The sequence below is a fragment of the Gallinula chloropus genome (assembly GCF_964237585.1).
Source record: "Gallinula chloropus genome assembly, chromosome: 36".
NCBI lineage: Eukaryota > Metazoa > Chordata > Aves > Gruiformes > Rallidae > Gallinula > Gallinula chloropus.
In genome coordinates, this window is record NC_140121.1 from 566,311 (window position 1) to 591,786 (window position 25,476).

The 25,476-nt window shown below is 63.9% G+C and overlaps 2 protein-coding genes across 3 annotated transcripts; one reads left to right on the forward strand and one right to left on the reverse strand.

The window, feature by feature from the left end:
• Positions 1-383: 383 nt before the first annotated feature.
• SLC44A2 (solute carrier family 44 member 2 (CTL2 blood group)) lies at positions 384-14,536 on the reverse strand (the record flags this gene model as incomplete). Of its 2 annotated transcripts, none has more annotated exons than XM_084277782.1 (22): positions 384-2,208; positions 5,383-5,467; positions 5,827-5,915; positions 6,103-6,173; positions 6,319-6,392; positions 6,712-6,815; positions 7,316-7,410; positions 7,498-7,760; positions 8,106-8,190; positions 8,432-8,524; positions 8,653-8,752; positions 8,946-9,077; positions 9,282-9,394; positions 9,728-9,811; positions 10,350-10,473; positions 10,671-10,731; positions 10,815-10,937; positions 11,063-11,147; positions 11,409-11,493; positions 11,681-11,754; positions 13,368-13,416; positions 14,500-14,536. In XM_084277782.1, the coding sequence occupies 22 exons, from the start codon at positions 14,534-14,536 to the stop codon at positions 2,102-2,104; spliced, it is 2,133 nt and encodes a 710-aa protein (XP_084133908.1). In that variant the 3' UTR covers positions 384-2,101. The 2 variants fall into 2 exon arrangements, with proteins under 2 accessions (XP_084133908.1, XP_084133907.1); XM_084277781.1 differs by lacking the exon at positions 384-2,208 and adding an exon at positions 4,634-4,937.
• Positions 14,537-18,756: 4,220 nt separating this feature from the next.
• Positions 18,757-25,469, forward strand: AP1M2 (adaptor related protein complex 1 subunit mu 2; the record flags this gene model as incomplete). Its single annotated transcript, XM_084277795.1, has 12 exons — positions 18,757-18,798; positions 19,069-19,225; positions 20,741-20,808; positions 20,908-21,038; positions 21,123-21,270; positions 23,011-23,137; positions 23,258-23,400; positions 23,487-23,558; positions 23,647-23,805; positions 24,518-24,643; positions 25,139-25,214; positions 25,333-25,469. The coding sequence occupies 12 exons, from the start codon at positions 18,757-18,759 to the stop codon at positions 25,353-25,355; spliced, it is 1,272 nt and encodes a 423-aa protein (XP_084133921.1). The 3' UTR covers positions 25,356-25,469.
• Between the last annotated feature and the right edge of the window lie 7 nt (positions 25,470-25,476).

Sequence of the window (25,476 nt, forward strand, 5' to 3'; positions counted from 1 at the left end):
CCATCACCCACCACCTTAGGACACGTGTGGGTGCTCCCCACGGAGCTACATCCTGCTGGAGGAGCCCTGGCGTGTAGCAGGGAGAGCTGATGCCTCAAACACATTGAAAATCAAGAGGATTTTTTTTTCTTGTGGAACATCAGTTTTTAGGAGGGATTTTTTCCCCCTCACCTGGGAATGGAATGGGATTCCTGTAATTATCCCCTTAATTATCCCTTCCCTGACCCCCAAACTGAGAGGAACCCCCCCTCTCTTTCCCTTTCTCTCTTCTTTGGGGCTTTAACCTTCACCTTCAGCATTTCTCTTCACCTTTTGGCTGAGCACCAAGTGGTGCCCCAGCAAAGTTGGGGGGGATAAAGGAAGCGAAAAGCATCTTAAAGAGACACGAGGGTGTTTTATTCCAGCAAGCTTCAACCTACACCTGGAGACAGCAGCAGCCCCAAGGCTGGGGCAGCCAGCTGCCTGCCCCTGGGTAAATATTTCCAAATCCTCCAGGAGAAAAAGAGTCTGGGAAGAGCTGGAAACAGCGGCTGCGGGAGCGAAGCGACTCATTGAAGCGAGAAAGAAACCAACCCCCCTCCCCAAAGCCCTTCATAAGGTAGAAAACATCCCCCAGGCCGTAGAAAAAGGCTGCAGGGATGAAAGGTCACTGAGAAACCTGGATAAAAGAAGCAAAACTCATCCCCTGGCGTGGGTGAAATGGGGGGTTTTGGGTGTTGTACGGCGGGGAGGCACGTGAGCCGCCCCCCCCCCCCCTCCTGCAGCCCCTGGGTTTCCTCCTCACCCCTCACTCAGGCTTTGGGAGCTGTTAAATCCCCCCCCGAAGCCTCAGCACATCTGTCTGTAAACAAAGGAACCCACAGGACGTCCCGTCCCGCTCGACGGCGGCCGCGGCGGCGGCTGCGCCGGGCTGAGCTTCCTGCTGCTCGCGGGGCACCCGAGCTGGTGTGAGGCCGAGGGGGGGGTTAACTTGTGTGGTTTAGTGCTATTTAAACCCACCTCCCCCTCCTCAAACCTCTCACAAAGCCCCTTGTCCCCTGCTCCTCCTGACAGGGGCTGCCCATCATCTGGCCCTTCCTATTACAAACCACACGCGGTCCTGGTGCCCGGTGCGGCGGCGGCACCACCGAGGACATAAGGCAACCTGTCACTTTGTCATTTGGTTTGCTTCAAATTACCTAAAGTTACCCTAAAAAAATGCAACATATACACACACAGAGACACACATCACCCCTCCCCCTGCCCACCGGCGGGGGTCTTTCTGAACCCATCCCGCCAGCTGCCCCCCTTTGCTGGAGGGGATGGAGTGGTTTTAACCGAGAGAGGGGTGGGTTTTGGGGTGGGGGGAGACCTGGGTAGGAGCTCTGAGCCCTTCTAGAAAGACACAACCTGGATTCCTGCTCTCTGGACCCCTCGTTTCCCCTCAGCACGTGGCTGGAAAGCTGAGCGGCTCTTCCTAAAAGGACTAATTGTCCAGCCCAGAGCCCGGCGCTCGGGTCTCTCCGGAGGCTGCTGGGGCTGTTTCGGCACCTCCAGCTCCCTGGGCTTGGAACCAACAGCTGCCAGAGAATCTTTGGGAGTGGGGGGGATGCAAATATAAACCCATCTGGGGAGCTGCTCGCTGGGGTCAGCGTGGCTGTGGGGCGGCAGCACCCGGATTTCCCCAGCTGGGAGGAAGGGCTGGCCCCAGGGCAGCACCTTTTTACAGGGGTGTAAGGTGAAGGGACTGAAGCCAATTAATTAAACTCATCATGGTGGCAATTAGCACCCTGGAAGATGGACTTTTACCCTGTGCCAAGAGAGGTTCCCCCTCTGCTTTCACCAGTGGTTGGGCTGGCAGGATTCGGCCAGGACATCCCCAGCTCCGTGTCTGAGCTGGCTGGGGATGGAGGGGGTAGTTATCCAGACTGGTTTGAGGTGGAACCATTAACAATAACCCCTTTCCCCTCCTGAATGACCCCCACACACACACTTTCTGCCCAGCTCCAGGGTGAAGCAGACAGCGGGCGCTGGCTCGTTAAGGAGAAGGCAAACGATGCTGGGGTGTGATCCTGCGGCTCTGCTCCGGGGAAGCGGAGGTGTGGAGGGGCTGAGGGGGGCTCTAGGCATCGGGCTGACCTTTGTTTGTCTTCTTCAGGAGCTTCTTCAGCTCAGGAGACATGAAGTAAGGCTTCTCAGCCGAGCCGTCGTTGCGCTCCAGGTCTTCCACTGTAAAGAGACCCCCCCCCACGCAGCAGGGGATGGGGGGGGACAGGCACAGAGGTTGGGGTGGCACTGGAATCACACCGCCAGGAGCCATAGGGCAGGGAGGTTCCAGGGGAGCAGCCTCCCTGCTCCTCTAATCACTAATTCTGACAGAAATCAGAGTCTTTGGGCTCATGGGAGGGGCTGGGGGAAGTTTTGGGGGGGATATTTTCACCCTGGCTGTGCAAACCATCAGTGCTCCACAAACAGCCTGCTGTTAGAGCAAAAACTAACCCCAAAAAACCCCCAACCAAACACAAATCTGGGTGGATTTCGGTCTCTTTTAGTGCTTTGGTTTTGGGGGGGGTGGGTAAATTGGGGGGGGGGGGGGATATTTTCACCCTGGCTGTGCAAACCATCAGTGCTCCACAAACAGCCTGCTGTTAGAGCAAAAATTAACCCCCAAACCCCCCAACCAAACACAAATCTGGGTGGATTTTGGTCTCTTTTAGTGCTTGGTTTTGGGGGGGTGGGTTTTGTTCAGTGGGGGGGCTGGGGGAAGTTGGGGAGGGGGATATTTTCACCCTGGCTGTGCAAACCACTGGTGCTCCACAAACAGCCTGCTGTTAACTCAGAGCAAAAATTAACCCCCAAACCCCCCCAACCAAACACAAATCTGGGTGGATTTCGGTCTCTTTTAGTGCTTGGTTTTGGGGGGGTGGGTTTTGTTCAGTGGGGGGGCTGGGGGAAGTTGGGGAGGGGGATATTTTCACCCTGGCTGTGCAAACCACTGGTGCTCCACAAACAGCCTGCTGTTAACTCAGAGCAAAAATTAACCCCCAAACCCCCCCAACCAAACACAAATCTGGGTGGATTTCGGTCTCTTTTAGTGCTTGGTTTTGGGGGGGGTGGGTTTTGTTCGGGGGGGGGGCTGGGGGAAGGCTTTTCCAGCGCCTTAAGGAAGAGAAATCTCCCCCCACACACCCTCCCCCAGGCTGGAGCTGGGCTGGTTGAGCCAGGCCCCAGCCCCTGCTGCCTTTGTGTGGCACAGGACCGGCTCATGACGCCAGCGCCAAGCAATGTGGGCGCCGGGCTCGCGCCGCCCTTGTCGCCAGGCCCTGCGCGCGTAGCGACGAGGTGTGTTCCCAGCACCCCACACGCTGCTGCTGCTGCTCGGCCTCTCCCAGCAAGGAGGGGCTGTGGGGAAATCACAGGCCCCCTCCCCAAAAAATAACACCACTGAGGGGAGAAACCCCCCCCCAAACCCCAACAGACCCACAAAGCACCAGGTTGAGCTGAGCGAAGCCCCCCTGGGGAGGGGGGTTCTGTGCTTGGGAGGGAAACGGGAGCCTGAACACTGGGGCTTTGTGCTGAGAGGCCGCGGCTGGAGAGACGGGGCTGGGCCTTGTGGGAGGGTTGGTAACCAGAGCAGTTGGCTGGGATCCCTGGGGCTGCACAGAGCCAGAGCCGCGGGCTGTGAACTCCTGGCTGTGAAAATCCTGCCTGTTGCAGCTCCCATCATGGGGAAAGTGAGGCAGGATCCAGCCAGCGCCGGCCTGGATTTGCCAGGGCTGGACCCTCACCGGCTGCCTCCCATCAAACTTAGGGTCATGGGGCTTGGGGGGGCTGATTTCTCTCTATCTACCACACATCCCCAGCCTAACACCCCTCAGCACGATGCACTATCCCCCCCATGGCCTGCCAGCCCCTGGGGGGATGCTCACACCACTCCTTGCCCTCCACAGACCCTGGGCAACTGGGAATTGCTGGGGCCAGCTTGGGAACTCGCCTGCCACCCAGGCTCCTTCTGCCTCCCCACAAACAGCCCAGCTCTGCCTGCAGCAGCACGGGGAAGGTCACTACAGCTCCAGCTCCCCCGCCACGCGCCGGAGGCGCCTGGGGCCAGACAGACACCAAAACATCCACTCAGGCAGCTCCCAGGATGAGCCAGCACCTCCCAACAGCAACAAAAACCTCTCTGCAAACCAGCCAGAGAAACTCTTCCAACCAGGGGGGTGGGGGGGCTGCGAGCAAGAGCCCCCTGAGGTTTAACCACAACAGGCCTCCCCCTGCGAGGAACCAGGAGGCCTCGGCGGCTCCGTGGTGGGAATTCGGCGTGGGGAGCGTGGGTGAGGAGAGAGGCTCTTGGCTGGGGCAGAGCAAACAGCAGAGGGGGAAGAGGCCAGGTTTTTGGCTCTCAAACCCCCTCAGCCTGTCCCGCAGCGCCAGATCCCTCCGGCGAGCGGCGGCTCTGCCGTCCTTCCCACCGCTTCCGCGGAGGAACCGAAGATCCCCCTCAGCTCCAACGCCAAACACAGCTCCACACCGGGCCCCCCACGCACGGGCTGCCAGCTCCCAGCTGCTCCCCGACACGAGGGGACCCCAGATTAACTCTAGGTGACACTCTGGGCTCGTTCCATCATTAGCAGAGTATTGATTATTGGGCAGGAAGGCAGAGTCGGTACAGCAGCGGGCACTGGGGAGTCACCACCCCTCTGAAGGGCATCCAGGGGAAAGGCCAGCACTGTGGCTGCCAGGTTTGGGGTGCTGCTCAGGTTGGGGGTGCTGAGAACATCCTGCAGCCCCCCCTTCCCTCCCAGGGCATGCAGCCTCCCCCCCCGGGGCCAGCCCCTAGCCTTGGCTATCGGCGCTTTTGGAAGGCTCTAGGTTCCCCTTCAGCAGGATCTCGCTCAGCTCGGGGGACATGTAGTAAGGCCTCTCAGGGGATCCATCGTTCCTCTCCAGATCTTCACCTTGGTGCAACCCCAGGAAGAAGCAGCCGTGATGGGGAAGAAGGTGTAGGGGGGGAAAGAGCAGGAGGCAGGGCAGAGATGGAGGATGGAGATGTCGTGGAGAGACACGGAGCGGAGAAGGGGAGGAAGAGGAGGAGGGAAGAAACAACAAGAGGAGAAAAAAAAGGGAAAATTGAAGTTAGTTCAGTCAGGATTCCCCCAAGCCCCAAGCACCGAAGCAGAGAGACCGAGGGAGGCTGGGGACAGCCAGCGGGACTCCATTGGGGGAGCAGCTGCTGGGAGGAAGAGAGGCAGGAGCTGGTGAAGGAAGGAGCGGGAGAAGAACCGTGTGGGAAGCAGCAGGAATTTGGAGCGAGCCCCAGATCTGGAGAACTCAACGAGCCCCAATGAGAGGGAGGTTTTGGCACCACCAACCGCTGCCGGCCCCTCGGAGCCGGCCACTTACAGAAGCAGAGGAAGAGGGTGTCCACACACATGCCATAGACGCTGAAGAACCCGTGGGCGATGAGGTAGGAGCCCACGATCACCGTCTGGAAGAGAAACCACACGGTCACACCATGACCTGGCACCTCACAGAGCCCCGATCCTTCATCCCAAGGGAAAACCTGCTGAATCCCGGATTCCGGAGGAGAAGTCAACAGGGGAAGGTTGTTGGGACTGTCCCAATTCGGGACAAAAGCCCTCAGTGATGATGGTGAAGCTGGGCAGCACGGGAAGGGCGAGACGCCTCTTCGTGGCTGGGCAAACAAAGGGCTCATTCCCATGGGGATGGAGGGAACACCCCAAACAAGGACGGTCTGTGGGAAGCAGGGACTGGAGGAGCTTCTAAGGCATCTGTGCTAAGGAGCCCTGCCCCTTCCCTAAGTGCACCCAAGGGCAGGATGCTCACCAGGATGGGCACCCAGTAGTAGTTCAGGGGCGGCGCCGTGTCCTGCACCAGCTTTATCCGGTGGGTGAAGAAGAAGAAGGCGAGGATGCCTGGAAGAGCCAAGGATGGGGATGGCTGCCAGGCCAGGGGAAGGGCAGCAAACAGGGGGCGGGGGGGGGTGTAAAACAGGATGGGAAGGGAGAGTTTCACAGGAGGGGCGAAGAGAGGGGGGAGGTTTTGGGGTGGGGAGGCACCCACAGCACCCAGACAACCCCCAAGGAGAAGCTTGGCACTTACCGACGCTCCCCACGATGAGGAGTTTACCGAGGAAGAAGAGGAAATCCGTGACTTTATCTAGGACAGCCACCCTGGGAACAGGAGGAAGATGAGCCCTCGCATCCGCTCCCCACCCCGAGCACAGGAGGAAGCATGGGAGGAGGCAGGAACAACGGGGGGAGCCTGCAGACAGGCAGCACGGGGGGCTTGGGAAGAGCCCAGGGGTCAGGGTCTCACCTGATGATGTTCCTCATCAGCAGGAAGAAGGCGTTCCTGGCAGAGGTGCAGAAGTTGGTGCCGTAGACGGCGATCTAGGGGGAGGTACCCCCAAAAGAATAGGGGCAGGGGAGGGGAAAAAGGGAGCCACACTGAATGTGCTGCTGGGAAGAGGGTGAAATCAATCCCATCTGGGTCAGCAGGAGCTGAATTCCACCCCCTTCCCCCTGAGAAGGTCCCTCCTGAAGCCAAAGCAAGGATGGGGTGAGCTCCTGCCTGAGCTCCAGGCTGTCCCCAAAACGGCTGGGAGAGGTGGAAGAGCTTTGTTTCCCCGTGGCACAGGGACACCCAGACACCTCCATGAGCACGGGGACTCCCCCAGCCCCGGGGGGCTCAGCACCAGGAGGCTCTTACCATGATGTAGGCGTTCCTGTTGAGGAACTTGATGAATTTCTCCAGGCACCAGAAGCAGCACTTGAGGCAGCTCAGGAGGAACTTGGCAAACTTGTTATCTGCGGCTGGAGGGACGTGGGAGAGGGTGAGCAGCAGAGCTGGAGACGCCTTCTCCCGCTGAAGCAGCTCCAGGCTCTCTAAGGGGACGTCCCTCAGCCCTGTCACAGCCTTTCCCCCCCCTCCTTGCCCCCCATCTTCACCCCATTTTCAGCCTCCCTGGGAGGTTGGGACCGCCGCAGGCAGCAGGATGAGCCTGGATGCTCTTCCCATGCTCCCACTTGCTGTTTCATGATGGAGAGTGTCATACAGCCAGGCACTATCCTCCCTGGCACCCAGACTGGCACCTAGGACTGGGTGACAGCCCGGCAGCCTCCCTCAGCTCCAGCCCTGTGACGCATCTCTTGGGGACAGAGATGGCTACAGGCTCCTAAAAGGGAAGATCTCCATCCTCTGCTGAACCACTGGGATTATCCCCCTGGGCATTAGCCACCAGCTCCAGCACCCAGGCAGCAGCAGCAGCACCCAACCTCCATCATCTACTCATCCACCACCCCACCCTCAGCACCTTTCAACCGGTGGTCCAGGTACTCCAGGGTGACCCTGATGACTTGGACGATGGCGAGGATGAGCGCGCCGAAGGCCAGCGAGCCGGTGTGGTACCTGGAGACGACGGCTCTGGTTAGAAGGGGACAACCTCAGGAAGCTCCACGACTCCTGAGGGAGACGACTCCAAGGAGAGGGACGTACCGGAGCGCGCGGCTGAAGGCGGAGAAGAGGGGGAAGGCGGGCATGTCGTCGGGCTTCTTGAAGGCCCAGTAGTAGGAGGCGAAGGCTCCCGCCAGCGTCACCTGGCCCAGCGCGATGGCGAAGTTGGCGAGCCAGAAGAACATGAAGACGTTGAAGAACTGGAGGACGATGAGGTACTTGTGGTACATCGTCTCGCCCCCGTAGAAGGCGAAGAGGCACTGGGCGTCCGGGCACAGCTTGGTGACGTTGCTCACGTTGAAGGTCTGGAGGAGACAGCAGGTGCTGAGTCACAGCCTGGGCTGGACTGACAGCACCTTCCTCAGCTTCCAGAACACGTTATCCTGCTTTATATTCATTATTCTTCCCCCCTTGTTGGTGTCCACAGGGAGCAAAGAGGCAGCTCTGTGCCCACAAGAAGAACAGCCCGACAAGAACGAGCCCAGAGGGGTGGCATTTCACTGGGAGGAGCTCTGCTGGCCACCAGAACATCTCCCAGATGGCAAAACCATCTTATCTCCAACAGCCAGCAGAACATCTCCCACATCCCCGCGGACCCCACCTCCAGCACATCCCGTGCAGCGTTCACCTGAGCGTCCCCACAGCCTCACCTCTGGCTTGCAGGTCTGCCCGGAGAAGGGGCAGGCGCTCTCGTTGAACACCTTGTAGATGGCCTCGTTGGAGGTGGAGAGGAACCTGCGGAGGGGCGGTTGAGGAAACAGGGTTCTCACAGCCCAGACCCACCCCCAGCTCAAGGTTTGTTCCCCACCAGCCTCCCACAGCTGCTTTTCAGCACCAGGTTTTAGCCAAAACCTGACTTAGGCCAGTGGGTCTTGTGAGCAGAGGGGGTGCTGATCCCACCCCCCACCCCCCCAGACTTTCCAGCACCCTGGAAGAGCTCTGCTTCCCAAGCAGGGGGAGGAGGAAGGAAGGATACACGGCGGTGCTGGCCCAGTAGGCGATGCAGAGACACAGCAGGAAGAAGGTGCACAAGGGGAACAGCAGCGACGTCATGATGTGCCCAACAGCCCTGGGAGGAGATGGTTGAACCCCACCTTAGAACCCTCATGGTGATGGGAGGACCTGAGCAGCCAGAGCCCGGCCACCCCCGAGTGACAACGGCCACCTCGGCGTGGGGGCAGAGGACGTCACCCCGACCTGCTGGCCTCCTTGATGAGCGCGATGGCGATGAGGATCCTCTTGCGGAGGAAGATGAGCAGCAGGATGATCACCACCTCCACGATGCACAGGATGATCACTGGGAGGAGAAGGGAACCCCCGGTGGGACGAGGACACGGGCAGCCCCTGTTCCCAAGCCCAGCCCCGGGGCAGAGGTGGCATCAAAGCCACCCTCTTGGCTCAACCCTTTGTGAAGGGTCGTGAAGGGACTGAGAAGAGCCCAAACCTCTCCCTCTGCCCCCATCCCACCCCTGAGGAGGTTGGGGACTCACTGAACGCCAGCCAGGTCTGCCGTAGGTGCAGGTAGACACGCAGGTCTGTCTGGAAGCCCAGGTCTGTCAGGGACACGTCAGATCCTGCCTCCCCTTTGAGTTTGGCATATTCCATGTAGCAGTGGAAGATCCCTGCGGTGGGGAGCAAGAACAGCGTCCTTATTGGCCTGGAAAAGCAAGAGACCAGGACACCAGCAGCCTCTGCTCAGCCCCACCGGCGCCGACAGCTGGAAGGACGTGAGGGATGGACCTTCATCCCCCCCCCCCCAAATCCCACCTGAGATGGGGAATGGGAAATGGGGAGAAGCCCCCCCCTGCCCCCGACTGCTCGCTCACCGTAGCCCAGCACCAGGATCACCATCACGATCATCACCCAGACCATGATCCCGGCCAGGAACCGGAGCAGGACGATGAAGATGAGGCTGGCCACCATCGCGATCACGAGACCTCTGCGGGAGGAAGGCAGCCAGACATCAAGACCCCCTCCCCAGGCGATGCCACCCCGCTCCCCACCCCCCCACCCCCATCGCTGCGCTCAGCCTCTCCCCCTTCCCAAACTCCAATGTGGGAATCACTGACTGACGACAGGATGGGACCACGGGCAGGATCTGGGTGAAACAGCCCCAAAACACCCTCCTCCACCTCTTATTTTGGGGGAAAAAAAGGGTAATTCCTCCACTTTGCCCCATTCCTGAGCGCGGCCGGCACGGCAGAGCAGCGGCTCTCGCCGGCTCCGGTGCCGCTGCCCGTGGGTCGCGCCGCGGAGCTCAGCCCCTGCTCACATGATGATCCAGTACCACGACACCGTGTAGTCTTCAAAGATCTTCATGGCCAGCTGCCGGGTCTCCAGCACCACGTTCGCCTTCCTGTGAGCCGAGGAGAGAACAACAACACCCTGAGCAGGGCGGGAGATGGGGTGGGAAAGGGATGGGGAAGCATCAGCCCCCCTGCCCACGCCTGCCTCAGTGACTCCTCATCCTCCCCACCAAAACAAGCCCCTTCCACACGATGCTGCTCGTTTCCCAGCGCTGTTTTCCCTCGAGCCAAGCCCTCTGCTCCCCCTTCCTCCCCTCCTCCTCCTCCTCCCAGCTCCTGTTCCAGCCACAGGACATGGGCTGAGAGGTGGGATTTCTCCCCGGGGCTCCGTGCTGATGCTCTCAAGCCTCTCACACCATGGAAACCACTCCAGGAACGCCAGCAGGGAAAGCCCAAGTGCTCCTCTTCCCAACGAAGCCAGAGCAACGAGGCAGCTCGTTAAGAGCTTCCCCTGGGTACCATCACATCCTCACCATGGCATCCCCACCATGGCATCCCCACCATGGCATCCCCACCATGGCATCCCCACCATCACCAGTACCGCCATCGCCCCGGCAGAGATGAGCAGCACAGAGGCTGTGGACTCACTTGGCCCCTTCCAGCAGCTCAGTCACGTTCCTCTGGTGCCCGTGGCCATCGTCGTAGGTGGTCTTGTTGCCCACCATGATGACTCCTTTCTTGGCCCGGATGGCCGGGAAGCATCGCCGCGCCACTGGGTGAGAGGAGGGGAGAGACAGCCCCTCAGACCTCTCATCCCACCACGAAACGAGCTGAAACCCCCTCCCTGCAGTCAAAACAACAGCCCACCCCACCCCCCTCAAAAAACATCCCACAGCCAGGCTATGGCTTCCCCTTAATGAGTGGGCTCGTTAATCAGCTCCTCGCGGCTCGTTAGCTTCCCGGACGTACGCGGGGTGCTGGGGATGAGCATGGCTGGGCAATCCTTGTCCCTCAGCACGCTGACGGGGTCCTGCATGGGGAAGGGGAGCTGGGTGTTAATGCCCCAGGCAGGAATCACCGGGCCAAGGCTGCAGCCGGCTCATCCCAACCCACCTTCTGCAGGTTCTGGAACTCGGGGACGCAGAACTGCCGGTAATACTCCAGCTCACCGGGCTGGCGGGTGCTGTAGGCGCCCAGGTACGTCAGGTACCGGTCCGGGCACTTGCTGACACAGATCTGGATGGGGTGAGAGGATGTGGGGTGAGGGGAGCTGCAGGTGATGCTGTGGGGATCCCCAAAACCCCCGCCTTGGCTCTAGGGACGCCGAGCCCCAGGGCGCTGCGGCCACGCCGGGCCGGTACCTGTGTGGTTGGGCATTGGAACTCCAGCAGCACCAGCGGGCTGGCACACTTCACGATGTCAAAGTAGAAGAGGAAAGGTTTCTTCCTGCAGAGAACAGGGGGAATCACAAAGGGGGACGAGGATTTTGGTAGGAAAACCCCAATCTGGGGACACACCGACCCTGGGAGAGGCGATGGGAAGGACACACATCCCTGTGCCCGCTCAGGAAGGGGGATGGAGGACCCCAAAACCCCCTCACCCCCCAAAAAACCCAGGAGCTGTGAGCTGCAGTGATGCTTTTCTACCCATCCCAAGGTTGTGGCACGTCCCGGCGGTGCCGGGAAGCCGCCGCCGCGCCTCACGTACTCGTTGGGGGTTCCCTGCTGCCCGCAGAACTGCCCGCGGCTGTCGGTGGGGTAGATCACCTTCCGGGGGTCTCCGTGGGTCCAGGCTGAGGGGGAGGAGGCAGAACAAGGTGGTTCTGGTTACCCCACAGCTCCTGAGACACCCCACCCCCTCTTCCAGCCCTGTGGGGACCCCCCCAGCCCCAGCCCGTGGCGCGGCAGCCGCCACGCTCGCTGTACGGTGGGTAGTTTGCCAGGACAGCAGCACACGGGCCGGGCGAGCGCCGTACGTACCCACCACACCCACCACCACGTAGCCCACGATGGCCAGGACCAGCAGGACGCAGCAGACGATATCTGTGCAGCCCCTGCCAAGGGATGGAGGAACAGGGTCAGGAGATGCCAGACGAGCCACAGGTCCCCAGAACCCGGAGTGCCCAAAACCCGGAGCCACGGTGTCCCCAGAACCTGGAGCCATGGTGTCCCCAGAACCTGGAGCCATGGTGTCCCTAGAACCCAGAGCCAGGACGTCCCCAGAACCTGGAGTCCCCAAAACCCGGAGCCACGGTGTCCCCAAAACCCAGAGCCACAGTGTCCCCAAAACCCGGAGCCACGGTGTCCCCAGAACCCAGAGCCAGGATGTCCCCAGAACCTGGAGTCCCTGGAACCCAGAGCCAGGGCATCCCTGGAACCCAGAGCCAGGACGTCCCCAGAACCTGGAGTCCCAGGAACCCAGAACCACAGCATCCCTGGAACCCAGAACCTGGTGTCCCCGGAACCCGGAGCCACAGCATCCCCAGAACCCAGAGTCCCTGGAACCTGGAGCCATGGCATCCCTGAACCCAGAGCCACCACGTCCCTGGGACCTGGAGCCACCACATTCCTGGGACCTGGAGCCACCACATCCCCGAACCCGAAGCCACCACATCCCTAGAACCCGGAGCCACCACGTCCCTGGGACCCAGAGCCACCACATTCCCAGAACCCGGAGCCACCACATCCCTGGGACCCGGAGCTACCACATCCCTGGGACCCAGAGCCACCACATTCCCAGAACCTGGAGCCACCACATCCCTGGGACCTGGAGCCACCACATTCCCAGAACCCGGAGCCACCACATCCCTGGGACCCGGAGCCACCACATCCCTGGGACCTGGAGCCACCACGTCCCTGGGACCCAGAGCCACCACATTCCCAGAACCCGGAGCCACCACATCCCTGGGACCCGGAGCCACCACATCCCTGGGACCTGGAGCCACCACGTCCCTGGGACCCAGAGCCACCACATTCCCAGAACCTGGAGCCACCACATCCCTGGGACCCGGAGCCACCACATCCCTGGGACCTGGAGCCACCACATCCCTGGGACCCGGAGCCACCACATTCCCAGAACCCGGAGCCACCACATCCCTGGAACCCAGAGCCACCACGTCCCTGGGACCCGGAGCCACCACATCCCTGGGACCCGGAGCCACCACGTCCCTGGAACCCGGAGCCACCACATCCCTGGGACCCGGAGCCACCACGTCCCTGGGACCCAGAGCCACCACATTCCCAGAACCCGGAGCCACCACATCCCTGGGACCCGGAGCCACCACGTCCCTGGGACCCGGAGCCACCACATCCCTGGGACCCGGAGCCACCACGTCCCTGGAACCCGGAGCCACCACATCCCTGGAACCCAGAGCCACCACGTCCCTGGGACCCGGAGCCACCACATCCCTGGGACCCGGAGCCACCACGTCCCTGGAACCCGGAGCCACCACATCCCTGGGACCCGGAGCCACCACGTCCCTGGGACCCAGAGCCACCACATTCCCAGAACCCGGAGCCACCACATCCCTGGGACCCGGAGCCACCACGTCCCTGGGACCCGGAGCCACCACATCCCTGGGACCCGGAGCCACCACGTCCCTGGAACCCGGAGCCACCACATCCCTGGGACCCAGTATCCCCTGGAAGGACCCATCCCCCTTCCTACCTGTCGTAGATGGGACCTTTGAAAGTCGGGTCATATTTCTGCGGCGTCCCTGCGGAGGGGGAACAAGGTGGGGGGGGGAGAAACCAGTTTTGGGGGGTGAGTGGGAAGGGAGGAAGGGGTTCCTCATCCTCCTCCCCCCCCTCCCATTTCCCTCCAGCCATGCCTCTGCTTCCTGGGATAATTCCCTTGAGAAACCCACTTCTATGTGACCCCCCCCCAAACCCCCTCGGAAGCCCCCGAGAGCCATGGTGGCTGAGTGGTGATGCTGGGGGGGGGATTTGGGGGGGGTCCCGGGGTGGGATTTGGGCCCTTGGTGGGCTCACACACGGTGCAGCCCTTTTCCTCCCTTTATTTTTAGGGTGGGAACGGAGCCAGCGGCGCCGTGGGAACAGCCCTGGCCGGGACACGGAGTTCTGGGGGGGCTCAGGGGGGGCTCGGACCACACGCACACAGGGGAGCTGGGGTGGGGGGTGGGGGTGGGGTGTCCTCCACACCCCCCACAGAGGGCCCACCCAACCTCTTATCTCCACAGAGCACCCCAGCCCTTCCTGAGCACCCCCCCCCCAAAACATTGGCATGGGGGGCACTGCTGGAAGGATTCAACTCCAGAGATGCCCCCCCCCATCACTTCCCCACCCCCTCAATTCCCCCCCAGCAAAGGGAAACTGGCTCCGTGGCGCCGGGCGCGGTGACCAGCGGCCACCCCAGGAACCAGTTTGTCCCAGTTGTTCGGCATTAACCGCCGGCGACGCCGTCGTGCTGGTTCTGCCGGAGCGCAAAGAGGGCGGCCAAGTCCCCCCAGCCCCCCTCAATCCCCCCCTGTTCCCATCCCCATCCCCATCCCACTCCCCTTCCCATTCCCATCCCATCCCAAGGGGAGGAAAAGCGACTCGGCGGCACCGCGGCTGCTTTTGGTTTTGCTTTGGGCTCCCCCACCCCCCCCTCCCACCCTCCCCTTTGGGTTTTGGGGTGTTTTGTTCCCTCTCTCAGCCCCAGCTGCACTTCCCCCTGCGCCGTGGCACCGCCAACCGTCACCACAACCCCCAACCTGAAACCCACCCCCGCTTTGGCAGCACCAAACCCCCAAATCCCCCACGGGACCCCCTCTCCGCGGGCCGTGCCGCAGCCTTACCGTGCTTGCCGTAGTAGTTATCCCCCTCGCCCCCCATTCTTGGCCCCCCCCACACCTCGGCCTACGCCGCCCGCGCCGCTCCGGGCTCTGGGTGTTGGGCTCCAGGCTCTGGGGCTCTGGGTGTGCCGCTGCCGCCCGCCTCCCAGTTAAACACACCAAACACACCGCAGCGCCCAGCTCCGGGGAGCAAACCTGGCGTTAAAGGCGCCGCTGCTGCGCCGACGCCGGCGCTCGGGCCTTGCCAGGCGCCGCTCGCGCCAACCGGCCTCCTGCCAACCGCCACCGGATCCCTGGGTGCCTCCACTGTCACCAGGGAGGTTGGCGAGGTGCCACGGGACACCTGGGTGCCACCACGGTCACTGGGGAGGTTGGCAAGGTGCCACGGGACACCCGGGTGCCTCCATGGTCACCAGGGAGGTTGGTGAGGTGCCACGGGACACCTGGGTGCCACCATGGTCACCGGGGAGGTTGGTGAGGTGCCACGGGACACCCGGGTGCCTCCACGGTCACTGGGGAGGTTGGCAAGGTGCCACGGGACACCTGGGTGCCACCACGGTCACCAGGGAGGTTGGTGAGGTGCCACGGGACACCCAGGTGCCACCACGGTCACTGGGGAGGTTGGTGAGGTGCCGGTGGGCGAGCGAGAGGCGCCGGTTGCAGCCGGCAAAGGGCATGAGGTTGGTGATAGTGGTGACCATGCCACCTCTGCTCCTGTGCCAATGCCACCACTGCTCCCAGCACCGGTGCCACCCCTGCTCCTGTGCCAATGCCACCCCTGCTGATGTCTCTCCTGCTCCTGGCACCAATGCCAGCCCTGCTGATGCCACCCCTGCTCCAGCACTGATGCCACCCCCTGCTCCAGTGCCAATGCCAGCCCTGCTGATGCCAGCCCTGCTTGTGGTGCCGATGCCACCCCTGCTCCGGCACTGATGCCACCCCTGATCCAGTGCCGATGCCACCCCTGCCGATGCCACCCCTGTTCCTGGTGCCGATGCCACCACAGCTGATGTCACCCCTGCTCCAGCACCAATGCCACCCTTGCTCCCGGTGCTGATGCCACCCCTGCTCGTGGTGACTATGCCACCCCTGCTGATGCCAGCCCTGCTGATGCCACCCCTGCTGATGCCACCCCTGTTCCCAGTGCCAATGCCACCCCTGCCAATGCCATCCCTGCTCCAGCACCGATGCCACCCCTGCTCCTGTGCCAATGTCACCCCTGATGATGCCAGCCCTGGTCCCAGTGCCAATGCCACCCCTGCCCATGCCACCCCTGCTCTGGCACTGATGCCACCCCTGCTCCAGTGCCAATGCCACCCCTGCCAATGCCAGCCCTGCTCGTGGTGACCATGCCACCCCTGCTCTGGCACTGATGCCACCCCTGCTGATGCCACCCCTGTTCCCAGTACCAATGCCACCCCTGCCAATGCCACTCCTGCCAATGCCACCCCTGCTCCAGCACCGATGCCACCCCTGCTCCTGTGCCTGTGCCACCCCTACTCCAGCACCAATGCCACCCCTGCCAATGCCACCCCTGTTCCTGGTGCTGATGCCAGCCCTGCCCATGCCACCCCTGCTCGTGGTGACCATGCCACCCCTGCTCCGGCACCGATGCCACCCCTGCTCCTGTGCCAATGCCACCCCTGCTGATGCCACCCCTGCTCCTGGTGCTGATGTCACCCCTACTCCAGCACCGATCCCACCCCTGCCAATGCCACCCCTGTTCCTGGTGCCGATGTCACCCCTGCTGATGTCACCCCTGGTCCGGTACTGATGCCACCCTTGCTCCTGGTGCCAATGCCACCCCTGCCAATGCCACCCCTGCCCATACCAGCCCAGCCGATGCCACCCCAGCCGATGCCACCCCAGCCGATGCCAGCCCAGCCGATGCCACCCCTGCCGATGCCACCCCAGCCGATGCCAGCCCAGCCGATGCCACCCCTGCCCATGCCAGCCCTGCCCATGCCAGCCCTGCCCATGCCAGCCCTGCCCATGCCACCCCAGCCGATGCCACCCCAGCCGATGCCAGCCCAGCTGATGCCAGCCCAGCTGATGCCACCCCTGCCCATGCCACCCCAGCCGATGCCACCCCAGCCGATGCCACCCCAGCCGATGCCAGCCCAGCTGATGCCACCCCAGCCGATGCCAGCCCAGCCGATGCCAGCCCAGCCGGCGGTCGCGGGCCCCGGGCCGGGGTCAGATTTGGGCGCTGGGTGCCCAGGGGAGCGGGTGCTGCCCCCGGAATAACGCGGGGCCACCGTGGCTGGGGGGGGGGGGGCGGGGGGGGCCCAGCCCGGGCAGCGCTGGTGCCGGTGCTGCCAGGGCGACCGGGTTTGCACCCCCAGCCCCTCCGGAGCCCTGCGACCCCCCCCCCCCAGCCCCCCCACCCCCACCCCACCCCCGTGCAGTCAGGGGGGGGGGGCGCTGGGACCCCCAGGCGGCTGCTCGGGGTGGGGGTGGGGGGGGCGCAAAGCTGGGTAACCCCACAGCCCCGGGGGGTCCCCGAACCCCCGGCAGGGGCCCGAACCCATGGGACCCCCCCCCCCAAAACCGCCGAGGGACCCCGGGCAGGGCCGGGAGGGGGTTGGGGGGGGATTTAGGGACCCGGCCCTGCGGGGAAGGGGGGAATAGGGTGGGGGGGGGGGGGGGGGTCCGGCCCCGGTACCGTAATCGCCGTCCGGGCCCCTCTGGCCCCCGGCCCGGGGCTCCATGGCGGGCGGAGGCTCCGGGATGCTCCGGGCGGCGCCTCCCGCCGGTGTCCCCCCCCCTCCCCCCCCTTCCCGCTCCTCGTCCGGTCCCCTCGACCCGCCCCGGGGCTGGGCCCGGCCCCGCCCCGCCCCCTGCCCCGCCCCGGGACCCCCCCGGGAACCGGGGTGCAGGGACACCGCCCCGGGGGGGGCGGGACCCCCAGGGAGGGGGATCCAGGGGTGAGGGGACATCCCGGGGGGGGTCCGGGGGTGTGGGGGAGCCGGGGTGGGGGGGGGGGTGCAGGAGCATCCCTGGGGGGGTGTGTCCAGGGGTGCAGGGACCCCCCCAGAGTGGGGGTCTGGGGGTGAGGGGATATCCCTGGGGGGGTTCCGGGGGTGCAGGGACCCCTCACAGGTGGGGGTCTGTGGGTGGAGGGATATCCCCGGGGGGGGTATCTAGGGGTGCAGGGACCTCCCCAGAGTGGGGGTCTGGGGGTGAGGGGACATCCCCGGGGGGGGGGTATCTAGGGGTGCAGGGGGACCCCCAGAGTGGGGGTCTGGGGGTGAGGGGATATCCCCGGGGGGGGGTCCGGGGGTGCAGGGACCCCCCCAGAGTGGGGGTGTGGGGGTGCGGGGACATCCCCGGGGGGGGTCCAGGGGTACAGGGACCCCCCCAGAGTGGGGGTCTGGGGGTGCGGGGACATCCCCGGGGGGGGTCCAGGGGTACAGGGACCCCCCCCAGAGTGGGGGTCTGGGGGTGAGGGGATATCCCCGGGGGGGGGGGCCGGGGGTGCAGGGACCCCTCACAGATGGGGAAGCTGGGGGGGGGGGGGTGGGGCAGGAGCATCCCTGGGGGGGCGTGTCCAGGGGTGCAGGGACCCCCCCAGAGTGGGGGTCCGGGGGTGGAGGGACATCCCCGGGGGGGGGTATCTAGGGGTGCAGAGACCCCCCAGAGTGGGGGTCTGGGGGTGGAGGGACATCCCCGGGGGGGTATCTAGGGGTGCAGGGACCCCTCACAGGTGGGGGATCCGAGGGGGGGGGTGTGTCCAGGAGTGCAGGGACCCCCCCAGAGTGGGGGTTCGTGGGTGGAGGGACATCCCCGGGGGGTCCGGGGGTATCTGGGGGGGTGCAGGGACCCCCCAGGGCGGACTGAGACCCCCAGCCCCAGGTGGGGTGGGGATCCCTGATGCTGTGGGGACCCCCCCAGGCAGGGTTGGGGCACCCAGGTATGTGTCCCCCCACCTCCCCCCCCCCACCCAAGATGGGGTCCCAAGAGTGTGTGTGTCCCCCAGCCCCCCAAACCGCTCTAGGGGGGGGTCCCTGGGTGGGTTGGGGGGGGGTCCCCCCAGCGAGACCACCCAGCAGGGCTGGAGGTGGCCGCACCCCCATGGGGTGTCCAGGCCTGAGCCCCCCCACCCCAAGGCCCACGGCTGGGAGGGGGTTCCCCGTGGGTGGGTGGGTGGGGGGGTGGGTGGGGGGTGGGGGGTGGGTCTGGGCCGTCCCCTTTAAGGCCCCACACGCCCATGGGCGCCGCTGCTCACCTGGCGCAGGTGCCGCTGGTGACGCGGACGCCATGGCGGCCTCGGCCCTCTTCATCCTGGACCTGAAGGGGAAGGTGAGCTCAACCCCCCCTCCCCAGCCCCCCCAGGGACCCCCAAGGCCCTTTACTAGGGTGGTGGTGGTGGGGGGACCCCCTTCTGTCACCCCAACGTGGCCTTGAAGGTCAGCCAAGGGCAACGGCGCCCGGCGGTGACCCCGGTGACCCCAGGGGCAGGGTGGGGGGTTCAGGGGGGTCTGAGGGGGAGGATGGGGGTGGGATGGGGAGGGTGGGGGTGGGGGGAAGTGTCCATGTCCCCCCCTCTCCTCTCTGACCCCCCCCCTGCAGCCGCTGATCAGCCGCAACTACAAGGGGGACGTGGGGCTGGGGGAGATCGAGCACTTCATGGGGCTGCTGCTGCAGCGGGAGGAGGAGGGGGCCCTGGCCCCCCTCCTGACCCACAACAAGGTCCACTTCCTCTGGATCAAACACGCCAACCTCTACTGTATCCTTCCAGGGTGCCCCCCCCCCCAAAAGAAACCCCTTCCCCAGTGCTCCCCCCTTCCTTACCCCCCCAATTAAACCCCTTCCCTCTCTCCAGTGCTCCCCCCTTTTCCTTAACCCCCCCAAAAAAACCCCTTCCCCTCTCCAGTGCCCCCCTTTTCCTTACCCCCCCAAAAAAACCCTTCTCCAGTGCCCCCCCTTTTCCATACCCCCCAAATAAACCCCCTTCCCCTTCCCCAGTGCCCCCTTTTCCTTACCCCCCCAAATAAAAATAAACCTCTTCCCCTTCTCCAGTGCTCCCCCCCAAAAAAAAACCCCTTCCCCCTCTCCAGTGCCCCCCCTTTTCCTTACCCCCCAAAAAAGAAACCCCTTCCCCCTCTCCAGTGCCCCCCTTTTCCTTACCCCCCAAAAAAACCCCTCCCCCCTCTCCAGTGCCCCCCCTTTTCCTTACCCCCCCCAAAAAACCCCCTTCCCCTTCTCCAGTGCCCCCCCTTTTCCTTACCCCCCCAAAAAACCCCCCCACTCTCCAGTCCCTGCCCTTTTCCTTACCCCCCAAAAAAACCCTTCCCCTTCTCCAGTGCTCCCCCCAAAAAACCCCCTTCCCCCTCTCCAGTGCCCCCTTTTCCTTCCCCCTCCAAATAAACCCCCTTCCCCCTCTCCAGTGCCCCCCCCTTCCTTACCCCCCCAATTAAACCCCCTCCCCCCTCTCCAGTGCCCCCCTTTTCCTTAACCCCCCCAAAAAAAACCCCTTCCCCCTCTCCAGTGCCCCCCCTTTTCCTTACCCCCCCCAAAAAACCCCCTTCCCCTTCTCCAGTGCTCCCCCCCCAAAAAAGCCCCTTCCCCCTCTCCAGTGCCCCCCTTTTCCTTACCCCCCAAAAAAACCCTTCTCCAGTGCCCCCCCTTTTCCTTACCCCCCCAAAAACCCCCTCCCCCCTCTCCAGTGCCCCCCCTTTTCCTTACCCCCCCAAACCCCCCCATCCCCCTCTCCAGTGCCCCCCTTTTCCTTACCCCCCCCAAAAAACCCCTTCCCCTTCTCCAGTGCTCCCCCCCAAAAAACCCCCTTCCCCCTCTCCAGTGCCCCCCTTTTCCTTACCCCCCAAATAAACCCCCTTCCCCCTCTCCAGTGCCCCCCCCTTTTCCGTGCCCCCCCCTTTTCTTACCCCCCCAAAAACCCCCTTCCCCCTCTCCAGTGCTCCTCCCTTTTCCTTACCCCCCAAATAAACCCCTCCCCCTCTCCAGTGCCCCCCCCTTTTCCTTACCCCCCCAATTAAACCCCCTTCCCCCTCTCCAGTGCCACCCCCTTTCCGTGCCCCCCCCCTTCCTTACCCCCCAAAAAAAACCCTTCTCCAGTGCCCCCCCTTTTCCTTACCCCCCCAATTAAACCCCCTTCTCCAGTGCCCCCCCTTTTCCTTACCCCCCCAATTAAACCCCCTTCTCCAGTGCTCCCCTTTTCCTTACCCCCCCCAAAAACCCCCTTCCCCTTCCCCAGTGCCCCCCTTTTCCTTACCCCCCCCAGTGGTGGCCACCACCAAGAAGAACGGCAACGCCTCCCTGGTCTACTCCTTCCTCTACAAGGTGGTGGAGGTGAGCTTGGGAAGGGGGGGGGGGGGTCTCAGAGGGGGAGGACCCCCTTGGTTTGAAGATGATGAAGGTGCTCTGGGTGCCCCCCCCCACCCCCCCCAGGTCTTCTGTGAGTACTTCAAGGAGCTGGAGGAGGAGAGCGTCCGCGACAACTTCGTCATCGTCTACGAGCTCCTGGATGAGCTGATGGACTTTGGGTTCCCCCAGACCACCGACAGCAAGATCCTGCAGGAGTGAGAGGGGCTGGGGGGATTGGGGGGGGGGTTTTAGGGGGTCCCCACACCTCCTCACCCCCCCCCACCCCGTGCTGGCTGCAGGTACATCACCCAGGAGGGCAACAAGCTGGACACGGGCACGTCGCGCGTCCCCACCACGGTGACCAACGCCGTGTCCTGGCGCTCTGAGGGCATCAGGTACAAGAAGAACGAGGTCTTCATCGACGTCATCGAGTCGGTGAACCTGCTGGTGAGGGGGGCACGACCCCACCTGGGGGGTTGGGGGGGGGGTATTGGGGCCTGGAGGGTGCTGGAGGGTCCCTGGGTGGGAGCGGGGGAATGATGGGGGGTGGTGGGACAGGTGGTGAGGATGATGATGATGGAGACCCTCGTGGTGGTGAGGATGGGGATGGAGCTGGTGGTGAGGGTGATGATGGAGACCCTCATGGTGGTGAGAATGGGGATGGGGCTGGTGGTGAGGATGATGATGGAGACCCTCGTGCTGGTGAGGATGGGGATGGGGCTGGTGGTGAGGATGATGATGATGATGGAGACCCTCGTGGTGGTGAGAATGGGGATGGGGCTGGTGGTGAGGCTGATGATGGAGACCCTCGTGGTGGTGAGGATGATGATGGGGCTGGTGGTGAGGATGAGGATGATGATGGAGCTGGTGGTGAGGATGATGATGGAGACCCTCGTGCTGGTGAGGATGGGGATGGGGCTGGTGGTGAGGATGGTGATGGAGACCCTCGTGGTGATGAGGATGAGGCTGGAGCTGATGTGATGATGAGGATGATGATGGAGCTGGTGGTGAGAATGATGATGGAGACCCTCGTGCTGGTGAGGATGGGGATGGGGCTGGTGGTGAGAATGATGATGGAGACCCTCGTGGTGGTGAGGATGATGATGGGGTTGGTGGTGAGGATGATGATGGAGACCCTTGTGGTGGTGAGGATGAGGCTGGAGCTGATGTGATGATGAGGATGATGATGGAGCTGGTGGTGAGGATGATGATGGAGACCCTCGTGCTGGTGAGGATGGGGATGGGGCTGGTGGTGAGGATGATGATGATGGAGACCCTCGTGGTGGTGAGGATGATGATGGGGTTGGTGGTGAGGATGATGATGGAGACCCTTGTGGTGGTGAGGATGGGGCTGGAGCTGATGTGATGATGAGGATGATGATGGAGCTGGTGGTGAGGATGATGATGGAGACCCTCGTGCTGGTGAGGATGGGGATGGGGCTGGTGGTGAGGATGATGATGGAGACCCTCGTGGTGGTGAGGATGATGATGATGGAGACCCTTGTGGTGGTGAGGATGGGGCTGGAGCTGATGTGATGATGAGGATGATGATGGAGCTGGTGGTGAGGATGATGATGGAGACCCTCGTGCTGGTGAGGATGGGGATGGGGCTGGTGGTGAGGATGATGATGATGATGGAGACCCTCGTGGTGGTGAGGATGATGATGGGGCTGGTGGTGAGGATGATGATGATGATGGAGACCCTCGTGGTGGTGAGGATGATGATGGAGACCCTCGTGCTGGTGAGGATGGGGATGGGGCTGGTGGTGAGGATGGTGATGGAGACCCTCGTGGTGATGAGGATGAGGCTGGAGCTGATGTGATGATGAGGATGATGATGGAGCTGGTGGTGAGAATGATGATGGAGACCCTCGTGGTGGTGAGGATGGGGCTGGAGCTGATGATGAGGATGATGATGGAGACCGTGGCGATGCTGAAGATGGGGCTGGGGGATGCTCCTGGCGGTGAGGATGATGATGGAGACCCTCGTGGTGGTGAAGATGGGGCTGGGGCTGCTGCTGAGGATGGTGATGGGGCTGGTGATGAGGATGATGATGGAGACCCTTGTGGTGGTGAGGATGGGGCTGGGGCCACTGCTGAGGATGGTGATGGGGCTGGTGGTGAGGCCGGGGCTGCTGAGGATGGTGAGGGTGGCGAAGGAGCGGGCGGTGAGGCCGATGCCCGCAGGTGAGCGCCAACGGCAGCGTCCTGCTGAGCGAGGTGGTGGGCACCATCAAGCTGAAGGTCTTCCTCTCGGGGATGCCCGAGCTGCGCCTGGGCCTGAACGACCGCGTCCTCTTCGAGCTGACGGGACGTGAGTGCTGCTGGGGGGGGGGTTGGGGGGGCTCAGGGACATCCCCAGGGTCTGTGTGTGTGTTTGGGGGTACAGGACACCCCCACATCCCCACCCCTGCCCCTCCTTCCCTCCTCCCAGGGGGCAAGAACAAGTCGGTGGAGCTGGAGGACGTGAAGTTCCACCAGTGTGTCCGTCTGTCCCGCTTCGACAACGACCGCACCATCTCCTTCATCCCGCCCGACGGAGACTTCGAGCTCATGTCCTACCGCCTCAACACACAGGTGGGGGCTCCCCCCCCTCACACACCCCAAAACAAGCCTAGTGGGGGGCATGGGGGACGTGGGGCTGACCCGTTTGCCCACCCCAGGTGAAGCCGCTCATCTGGATCGAGTCGGTGATCGAGAAGTTCTCCCACAGCCGCGTGGAGATCATGGTGAAGGTGGGATGCTGGCGCCGTAGGGCACCTCTGGTTGCACCCCCCAACCCCAAATTTCATGCCCCTCTTGTCATCCACCCCCCAACTCCAGGCCAAGGGGCAGTTCAAGAAGCAGTCGGTGGCCAACGGGGTGGAGATCGCGGTGCCGGTGCCCAGCGACGCCGACTCGCCCAAGTTCAAGACCAGCATCGGCTCGGCCAGGTACCTCCCGGAGAGGAACCTGGTCATCTGGAGCATCAAGTCCTTCGCGGTGAGGAAGGACCCCGCGGCCGGGGGTCCCTCCTTGGGTGTCCCCTCCCTGGGGGGGTTGCAGTAGTGGGGGGGTCCTGGGCTGGTCCCAGCCATGGGGATCTTGTCCCAGTCGCCAGCATTGGAGGGTCCCTCCTGGTCACCAGTTATGGGGGGTCCTGGGCTGGTCCCAGCCATGGGGGGTCCCTCCTGGTCCCAGCCATGGGGGGGTCCCTCCTGGTCACCAGTTATGGGGGGTCCTGGGCTGGTCCCAGCCATGGGGGGTCTTCTCCTGGTCACCAGCCATGGGGGGTCCTGGCCTGGTCCCAGCCATGGGGGGTCCCTCCTGGTCACCACCCTTGGGGGGTCCCAGCCTGGTCACCAGCCATGGGGGGTCTTCGCCTGGTCACCAGCCATGGGGGGTCTTCTCCTGGTCACCAGCCATGGGGGGGGTCCCTCCTGGTCACCAGTTATGGGGGGTCCCAGCCTGGTCACCACCCTTGGGGGGTCCCAGCCTGGTCACCAGCCATAGGGGGTCCCTCCTGGTCCCAGCCATGGGGGGTCCCTCCTGTTCACCAGCCATGGGGGGTCTTCTCCTGGTCACCAGCCATGGGGCGTCCCTCCTGGTCACCAGTTATGGGGGGTCCCGGCCTGGTCACCAGTTATGGGGGGTCCCTCCTGGTCCCAGCCATGGGGGGTCCCTCCTGGTCGCCAGCCCTGTGGGTGCCGCGCAGGGCGGGAAGGAGCACCTGATGCGCGCCCACTTCGGGCTGCCCAGCGTGGAGAAGGAGGAGGAGGAGGGGCGGCCGCCCATCGCCGTGCGCTTTGAGATCCCCTACTTCACCGTCTCGGGCATCCAGGTGCCACCCGGGGCTGGGGGGGTGTGACGGACATGGGGGGCACGGGGAGGCCCTGGGCAGGGGTGCCCATGTGTTTTGGGTTGGGGGGCACATGGCCCATGGGGTCACCAAGGAGGGGTCCCTATATGTTTTGGGGTGGGGAGTGTGGGGTCCCTGGGGATGGGGTGGGGGGCACAAGGCCCGTGGGGGGTCCCCAGGGAGGGGTCCCCATGTGTTTTGGGGGGGTGGTGCTGGGGCACACAGGACCTGTGGCTGGGGGGGTCCCCAGGAAGGTGACCCCATCCTTTTGAGGAATGGGAGGGGGGGTTCAGGGGGGGTTCCCAGGGGGGTCCCGTGGGTTTTCCAGGTGGGGGTGGGGGGAGGTTGTGTCCCGCAGCGTCCCCCACGGGTATGACCTGACCGGGGAGGGGGGAAGGGAGGGGGTTTTGGGGGTGGGGGGTGCCCGGGCCATGGTGGCACTAGGGGGACCCATCCTTGCCGCCACCCCCGCGCCAGGTGCGGTACATGAAGATCATCGAGAAGAGCGGGTACCAGGCGCTGCCCTGGGTGCGCTACATCACCCAGAGCGGGGGTGAGTGCGGCCCCCCCGGCCCCCCATGGCCCCCCCACGACCCCCCATGGCCGCCCCACGACCCCCCATGGCCCCCCCGGGCCCTCCCATCCCCTCACCCCATCTCTCCCTCCCGCAGACTACCAGCTCCGCACCAGCTAGTGCAGCGGGGGGGCTGCCCGGACCCAGCGGACCCTCCCGGACCCCCAAGCCCCCCCCACTCCGGGATGCTCCCCCCTCCTTCCTTCCTCCCTCCCCCTCCTCATCCTCTGTCCCTATAAAG